Genomic DNA, 9,252 nt, shown 5'->3' on the forward strand with positions numbered 1-9,252 from the left:
ACTTACCTGCAGGCAGCTGGGGGAGCTGTTCTCCACCGTGGCCTAGCCATATTGCTGGCCATGTGCATGTGTGTGTGTGCACCTGGCACCCCCTGGTCCCACTCCCCCCAGCCCCCAAACAGCCCTTTGCAGGCTGGAACTCTGCCAGCCTGCAAGAGAAAACTGGTGGTTTCCCATGTTTTTCTCATTTAAAGGAGAAAATCTGACTCTTTCCACAGCAAGTGGAAAACCTGGATCCCTGCTCATCAGGACTGACCGTAGTGGGTTAAAATGAATATGGAGCTGAGCTGACCCTGTTGCCACAAGCAGGGCAATCAGTTTCCTACCAACTTGACATCTATTTACAATCACAGCTCACAGTTAAAAAGGAATCTGTTGACATTCCTTTGAGGTTTGTCTATTATGACAGTAGTGAATCTTTATTGATATCCTTAATGCTGACTCCTGTCAACAGGGACTAACACCTTCCTGTCTAATTCCTCTCTCTAGAGTTCAAGGCTGCCTTTGATATCTTTGTCTTGGGCGCAGAGGATGGCTGTATCAGCACAAAGGAACTTGGGAAGGTGATGAGAATGTTGGGGCAGAACCCCACCCCCGAGGAGCTGCAGGAGATGATAGATGAGGTGGATGAAGATGGTAAGCTATTCTCTTAAATCTTCTAGGTGCCAACAGTGCACATCAAAGCATTCACAGTGCCACAACACTGCACAACGTTGTGTGACATTCAACACTGTACTTGAATGTCACACTTTGGTAGCTTTTACCTAGTCCTTCTACTTCTGATTTATAGTAGGTGGATCACTACTAACAAGATTTTTGTTTGCTGAAGGTTTGCATGGACAATGAAGATACTACGACACATCATAAGATTAACAATTTGCCTCAGTCTCACTGCCTAAGATTTCATCACCTCCTATTGTCTTGCAGCATACTGCTGGTTTGCTTGTATCCCCCAGCACTACCCTGCTACCTCCTCTCTGCCCTCCCCACTCTCCTCCCTTCCCTTGTCTTTTATATTTTAATTTCTCTGTCCTTCTTATACACTACTTTCTGCACATTCCACAGCCTCTGATGAAGTGAGCTTTAGCTCACAAAAACTGTGCTATGCATCTACTTTGGTTAGTCTATAAGGTGTAAATCTACCTGCATTCTAATATATTGCATGCCAGACAGTTGTCACCCTCCCCTGTATTCATGGTGGTGCTTTTCAGAGGCATCATATGTACATATTTCTTCTAAGTTGTTCCATGTAGTTGAAATTCTACACGCTCATGGAAACTTTCATAGTTTCATAGTTGGCAGGGTCGGAAGGAACCTGAGCAGATCATCAAGTCCGATTCCTTGCCATGGCAGGAAAGAGTACTGGGGTCAAACAACCCCAGCAAGGTGTTCATCCAGCCTCCTTTTAAAGACCCCCAGGGTAGAAGCCAGCACCACTTCTCTTGGAAGTTGGTTCCAGATCCTAGCTGCCCTGACAGTGAAGTAGCGCCTCCCGATATCTAGCCTGAATCTACCCTCTGCCAGCTTGTGACCATTATTTCTAGTCACTCCTGGGAGTGCTTGGGGGAACAGGGACTCCCCCAGTTTCTGCTGGTCCCCTCTGACCAGTTTGTAACAGGCCACTAGATCCCCCCTCAGCCTTCTCTTGTGGAGGCTGAACAGGTTCAGATCCCGCAACCTTTCCTTATAGGGCCTGCCCTGCTGGCCCCGATCATGTGAGCGGCCCTCCTCTGGATCCTCTCCATGCTGTCCACATCCCTCCTGAAGTGCGGCGCCCAGAGCTGGATGCAGTACTCCAACTGTGGCCTGACCAGTGTCCCATAGAGGGGGAGGATCACCTCCTTGGACCTGTTTGAGATGCATCTGTGGATGCATGATAAGGTGCAGTTTGCCTTCCTGACCGCAGATCCAGAACTTAATGGATTCTAGTTGGGTACAGGGCTCTGCCTGTATGGTACAACTTGTGTAACAGGGCCCATAATTTATAAAATAGCATAGCTGAGATTTTCAAAGAAACCCAAAAAATTTAGGTGCTCACACCTGCTGAATTTCAATTCTTGCTTTAGTGCTGTAGGCTCCTGTGGCAAATCCAGACTAAATGATGAAAGATGCTAAGAATAGTGATTATTATTACTGTAATGAATGCAGATAGATTTCTCAAACTTATTTTAAGGGACACAGGTACTCAGACACTACAGGGGACACAATAAGGACCTGTACAGACTAGGACACATGGCAAAGATTATAAGTTGAACATCGAAACTGCTATGAGTGCAGATTCTATATGTGCAAATTTTTATCACCAAACAAAATCTTCAGAGCTTAAATATGAAAATATATATACCAGTAACAGCAGTTAAATTGTTATAGCTATGAACAACTTCAAAATAACAAACCCATGAATTTATGAAGGCTACAGAGAAACAATAGAGCTAAAAAATGAAACAATAATCCATTTCTAAGATACCAAAAGTTGGTTAAACAACATGAAAAAAACCCTATGAGTTAAGGAAAATTGATGTCATTTAAACACCCAATATACATTTTTTTACAATATAGTACAAATATAGGTTATCATTTTCCACTGTCTTGTAATTTATGCTGAAATTTACATCTATGCACAATGAGCATGAAATGTTAACAAATCAGAATTTCCCTTATTGACATATTACATACGGGTTTTTTTGAGTTTGTAAAGACAAAATGACTACATCAATTGTGAATCTAACATAGAATTTCTGTTACTGCATAATCTTTGAGACTGTCATTTGCTCTCAGTGCAACTACCTAGAATTCTACAGCTAAATTACCAATAGGAATTTAATCTCTATCTTGTGCATATGCATGTTCCTTAAAGGAAAAGGACATGACAAATTGTCCTCCAGACTGTAGCATGATCTAATTTCATTTATTCCACTTTTCAGGCAGTGGCACTGTAGACTTCGATGAGTTCTTAGTTATGATGGTCCGATGTATGAAAGATGACAGCAAAGGAAAATCAGAAGAGGAACTCTCAGATCTATTCAGAATGTTTGATAAGTAAGAGGCTTGAGTGTAATATACCATATTTACTCCATTCTAAAAGAAGTTTTTTCCCCCCATTTAACATGGTGGCAGGGCCAGATTAATTCATAGGTAAACTAGGCACATGCCTACGGCCCTAAGTGAAGAAGGGGCCCAGTTGTGCTTATTTTACATATTATAACTATTGAGTGAAAAAAGTAATATAAATATATAGTATTAAGTAGGGGCCCATGAGTTTGTTTGCCTGGGGGCCACTAAAGGGTTAATTTGGCCCTGCATGGGGGGAGGGAAAGTCCCTCATCTAAGATGTAAAAGTGCAGTGTGGGGGCAACTGCTGCTCCAGCTTCAGCACCTACTTAGGATCCAGCTTTAGCTGCAGTGGTTGCCTGCGACCTCCCTTCTACCCGCACCCCTCCTCCATCCCCACCCCCACCCCCTGCCATCCATTGGCGATGAGCAGAGGGTGCACGTGGGTGCATGTGCACCCCCTGAGCTTGGCCACTGCCAATGTCTGTGGGTGGTCGCTGCTCACCAACCCCCCCCCGCCGACACTGCTGGCAGTGTCTGCGGGCAGTCATCAATCACCGCTTGCCACTTGCCAACCACCGCCCTCCCCTGCCACTTCCGAGACCGCTGCGGCTCTCTGTGGGAGGTCCCTTGCTTGGCCTGCCCTCACTGCCAACATCACCGCAGCCACCTGTGGGAGGGCCCCGCTTGCCGCAGCCATGCTTCCACTGCTAACACTGCCGCCATCACCTGTGGGCAGTTGCTGTGCCCCTCCAGCCTCCAGAGGCATGAGGCGTTCATGCTGCCATCTCCTCCTGTGCAGTCTCTCCCCACCCCATGCAGCCTTTGGTCACTGCCGTCCCACTTACCTGTGCTCTGCATGGGCAGGCTCTGCATGCTGCAGCCTGAGGCACTGAGCACAGTCCCGGCCCAGCCTATTGCAGCAGCAAGCAGAGTGCATGGCAGCTACACCAGCTGGGCTAGGACTGTGTTCCATGCCCCAGGCTAGAATGGAGATGGAGCCTGCTGCACAGAACAAAAGGAAGGGGGAACGTGGGAACAGAATGGCTGGAGATGAGGGAGAAGGAGGGGGTGTAGAGGCTGGGGAGGTGACATGAATGACACGTGCCCCCGGTGACTGGGGGAGCATAGCGGCACTGGCAGCAGTGACCACCTCCAGGGGTGCACCGCCATACTCAGGGGGTGCACGTGCACCCGCACGCACCCCCTACGCGTCGCCAATGGGAGGTGGGGAAAGGGAGGAGCAGATGCTAGGGAAAAGGACAGGAGAGTAGAGGTGGCAGGGGTCAGACAGATGGCAGCAGGCAGGCACAAGCACAGGGCAAGCTGCTGAACCTCTGCACCTACCCCCACTCTGCCTGCTCCCCTGCCCCCACCTCCCCACCTAGTGAGGAGGGATGAATTAAGACAACCCTTCACTAATTAGATTCAATACATGAGAGATTATAAGAAATGTATCATTTTTCCTTGCACAGAATCTAATAATTGTATGCGTTGGTGGGGGGGTCATCTTACAATCAGGGTCATCTTAGATTCAAGTAAATATAATATTAATTTAAAAAAGCCTACCCTGCAAATAGAAGTGATCTATTATTGAGGTGCCAATAACGACTCCACAGTTAAGGCTGAACTAAGTTCTGCACGGTAGTGAATCCAGGAATGGGGGAAAATGGGTATGGCAAGAGGGGTATGGCACTTTGGTGGTACCATGCATGTGCATTGCACTCTGAGCTCACTGCCTGGTCACAGTCAGTTCTTGCAGGAGCTCCATGTCAGCAGTGAACTCCAAACTCAGCAGCTGACCAGGGCAGGGTCTGGCTGGATCTCTGCTTTTACTTGGCTCTGCAGCCCAGGAAGTGAACACTGCTACTGTTCACCATTCACCTCTCTCCTCTCCCCCAGCACTATACCTAGACTCCTGGCAGCCCCAGGGAAATTTTTAGTATCACCCCACGCCCCCCTTTGCCAGAGATGGTAATAATAATAACAACAACAACAACAAAAATAATAATACCATTTTTGGTCCCCCTTTCTGTCTGGGCCCTGGGCGGCCGCCTGGTTCACCCATGCCTGTGTCCAGCCCTGCTCTCCCCTCCCTACTGAATTCAGCAGCTGGAGAAAGGAAGGGAATGACTGATAGCAGCAGCACTCAAAACCTGGACTCTGAAGCTGTGTGAAAGCCAGGGCTCTGGGCAGACATTGCAGAGCTCAAATGCAGCACAACCGAAGGATCTGCCCTGGGTTTTGCACTTAAAGCAAAGAGTCAATCTTTTTATTGCATATAAAGAATACAGAATGTCCTCCCAAAAAGTAGCACTCTGTCGTATCTTTTTTTTGTCCCAAATGATACTGACAATGAAATAGCGCTGAAATTCATCTTCTAATTCTTTCATAGTTAAGACTAATTGAAATCTTGTGAGCAAGCCAAATTTGAAAAAGGGTGTTAATTATGTAAAATTAATGGTTAGTGGATTTAACTATTAGGACGATGTACTATAGATTAGGCCAGGTCTAGAGATCAGGCTTTGTCCATCTACACAAAAGAAAATCTTGAATATAGCTGGAGCAACAAATAGTTTACAAAAAGATTAGTGTTACAGGCCATAATTTTATGTTATTCTTCATAAATGAAAATTTCCCTTTCAGCAGAAACCGACACTTAAAATAACTTCAGAGACACTAAAAATTGCCATCTTACAAAATAGATGCAGTACGACTTTTAGAAAATGACTTAAGTACATCCTTAACTGTAGACACATTTGAAGTCCAAGATCTAAATCACTCACCAAAGTTTTTTTTTCTTTTGCAAATATTATGCCTTTATTGATTATCAGAAACAAAAAGTCATCATTCTCTTTTAGCATCCCTGATGCATATTAATCTTAAAAGATGGTTTCCCCAGAAAAGAGAGAGCCAATGTCTTCTCATTTATTTATCTTCTTAATTTACGTGGGAAGTACAAGTGAATAGGTTACGAGGGGCAGTTATGCAGAAGTGATATAACATGGGTTGTTGGAATGTCCCATCTATTTCCCCTATATTGAGCTATTCCAACTTTGAGCAATTCTGTTGCACAGAAATGCTGATGGATACATTGACCTTGAAGAGCTAAAGATCATGCTGCAGGCTACAGGTGAGACCATCACTGAAGATGATATAGAAGAGCTGATGAGAGATGGAGACAAAAACAATGATGGCAAGATTGATTATGATGGTAGGTTCTTAAGTGCATAATTTGGGAATTGCAGGAGATGGAGATCTGAATCCCTCTTCAAATTTTCTAAAGTTTAGTTTCATCTCACCTCTAAAATATGAGGGTTGTTAATCCCACATTTTCAAAGCAGCCTTTAGATTTACACTGTAGCACATGAAAACCTAAATTATTTTGTAAGAGGAATACTTTGAATGGTGATATGTCAGATCATTCCCTTACTTTGCATAGATACGGTTTGTCATAATTTACACACAAAAATTTACAAATTAACTTCACACATACAAATTTAAAGGCTGGGCTAGGACTATTATTTTCCCCAAAAACATTAGACTAAAACTATTATATTGATTTTGTGAATAAAACACATTTCCCATTAGATTCCATTTTAAATCTGTCTATGCTACCCTCTGCTGTATTGTTTCCATAAGGCACTATTTATGCCTTAATCCAGAAATTTGCTCTGTGAAATCTGACCCTTGTGTCTATACATAGACCCATTGACCCTAGCAGGGGGTTCTGCATGGTACACATGTTTAAATACAAGTAACTTGCTCTAGGATAAGAGCCTCAATCCATAATGATAGATGCACTAATGCAATGGAAAAGCCATGCTCTCAGGTCATCATTGCTTAAAATGAATATTGGACTATTACATATATATGAGAGCTAATCAATATCAGCATTTGGAAAAACAACTGTTATGCAGTAAGTTGATTAAAAAACTAACACTTTTCAAAAAAGATTACAATTTTTTGCAAAACATTTTTGTCAATTTAAAAAAAAAGTCCCGATCAGCTGCAACGCACAGGTATTTTGTATGAGGATAGAGTTTGAAAATCCACAGAAGTAAATGCTATGATTTTTCAAAACCTCATTTCATATAAGTGAGTGCAAATCTACTGAATTCATGAAAGCAATGCTTATTTGCAAACTGAGATCCAGGCCACTATCTTTTGGGAAACATCCTCCACTATAAGTTTTCTGTGAATCTTTCCCTACCTGTGCTTGTGCTCAGTTTTACATTTTAGTGGCACACATCTCAGAAAGAGTAACATATAATCTTCTATTGCTGGTAGAAAACTAGCTGTGATAAGCGGTGTTTATGAATATGAAGAGGAGACAAGAAATAAGGAGAATACAGTTATCTTAGAAATCAGTTGAAAGAATGCTGATTCAGAGTGATTTTCCAATTGTCTTTGAATATGCACGTGACTTTCATTTTCCTTTTTTTGGCAGAGTTCTTGGAGTTTATGAAGGGAGTTGAATAAATCTGAAACAACAGGATGAACAGCCTTGTAATTTAAATCCCTCCAATTACTTGTGTCATCAACTTGGTTATGTCCCCTTGGCTGCTAGCATGAAGAATGTATTGAAGAGGGTGGCCGTACGCAGAATACAGTGTTTTCATATCAAAGTGCCTCAGATGATTGATCCATGAAGATTTAGATAAGAACGCTATAACACAATTGTGTATTAGTTATTAAAGTTCCCTTGTGCAAGTGTCAAGTCTTGATCAATCTAGAGTAGATGAGATAACAAAAATATCATTATATCTGTAAAAAACATTTTTTCTATAGTCTAACAGTAACCTCTCAACTGTAAAAAGCAAACAAATAATTGACTATTACTAAAGCACCACATGTTGTCAGATATTGCATGTGACCCCTCTGTGAATTGTTTACTAAAAGGTTGCATGTTTCTTATAGCTCTGCACTGATTTATGCATTTGGAGAAATTCCTGTTCCTGATGAAGTGAATAAGTGTTAGGTTTAATGCTACCATGATTTGGTCTTCAGCACTTGTGGGGCTAATCATATTGCATGGAACAATTTACAATGAAATATTAATTGCAGTATACAGTCTGTACTCTGCTTCCTCCTCTACCTATCATGACGGATTTCCAGTATTGTGCCAGTCTGCTCTGTGCACCAAAATACAATTCCTTTTTGAAATGCTAATAAAAATATTCATAAGCCAGAGTGGTTGATTTGTTATTTGGTGTTTGACAAAAGCCATTTATAGTTACAGTTTTAAAATAATCAAAAGACTATTTTCAGATGAAATAAGTGAAGTGTGTTGCCAGGTTTTCATGAGAACAACTGGATCAGGGTGAAGGGAGTCTTCATGTTTTTGGAAATAATGCATTCAGAATCTCTATTACTGAAAGTGGAAGTCACTTACATCATGTCACAAGTATCCACAACACTACTATCATTATGGTAAAATATGTTTTATAAGTTGTCATTATCAGATCAGAAGCTCTTTAGGGCTCTTCAGAAATTGTCCTCAATAGAATAAAAAAGAATAGGGAAGGAAGGGACCTCAGGAGGTCATCTAGTCCAACCCCCCTGCTCGAAGCAGGACCATCCCCAACTAGATCATTCCAAGCAGGGCTTTGTCAAACCAGGCCTTAGAAAACTTCAAGGATTGAGATTGTACCACCTCTCTAGGTAACCTGTTCCAGTGCTTCACCATCCTCCTAAAGTTTAATAGCTTTGGTTTTTTCCCCCTGGCATGATGATTCTGTAAATTTCTGACGTATTCACACAGTGATTCTCAACATTTTTAGATCTAAGGCACCCCCTCAGAAAATTCCAGCTCTTAGTGTTCAGTCTTTTTTTAGGGGTGGAAAGTATGGGAAGAGTTTATTGGTGAAAAGAAAGTAGGAAGGATCCCTGGAAAGAATGAATTTAAGGAAGCATGTGAAGCAGGAAGTTTCATAGTTTGTAGGGTTCGAAGGGACCTGAACAGATCATCAAGTCCGACCCCCTGCCATGGCAGGAAAGAGTACTGGGGTTAAATGACCCCAGCAACATGATTGTCTAGCCTTGTCTTAAAGACCCCCAGGGTAGGAGCCAGCACCACTTCTCTTGGAAGTAGGTTCCAGATCCAAGCTGCCCTGACAGTGAAGTAGCGCCTCCTGATGTCTAGCCTAAATCTACCCTCTGCCAGCTTGTGACCATTATTTCTAGTCACTCCTGGTAGTG

General features: G+C 42.8%; 1 protein-coding gene across 1 annotated transcript in view; it reads left to right on the forward strand.

The window, feature by feature from the left end:
* The window catches only part of TNNC1 (troponin C1, slow skeletal and cardiac type), a 17,652-nt gene extending 9,408 nt beyond the window's left edge, over positions 1-8,244 (forward strand). The window contains exons 3-6 of the mRNA XM_019505231.1: positions 490-636; positions 2,925-3,039; positions 6,129-6,265; positions 7,502-8,244. Coding sequence (XP_019360776.1) covers positions 490-636; positions 2,925-3,039; positions 6,129-6,265; positions 7,502-7,533 — 431 coding nt within the window. The 3' untranslated portion in view covers positions 7,534-8,244. The remainder of the gene's footprint in view (positions 1-489; positions 637-2,924; positions 3,040-6,128; positions 6,266-7,501) is intronic.
* The last annotated feature ends 1,008 nt before the right edge of the window (positions 8,245-9,252 follow it).

The sequence above is a fragment of the Gavialis gangeticus genome, unplaced genomic scaffold (genome assembly GCF_001723915.1).
Source record: "Gavialis gangeticus isolate Ggan-Ray unplaced genomic scaffold, GavGan_comp1, whole genome shotgun sequence".
Classification (NCBI taxonomy): domain Eukaryota; kingdom Metazoa; phylum Chordata; order Crocodylia; family Gavialidae; genus Gavialis; species Gavialis gangeticus.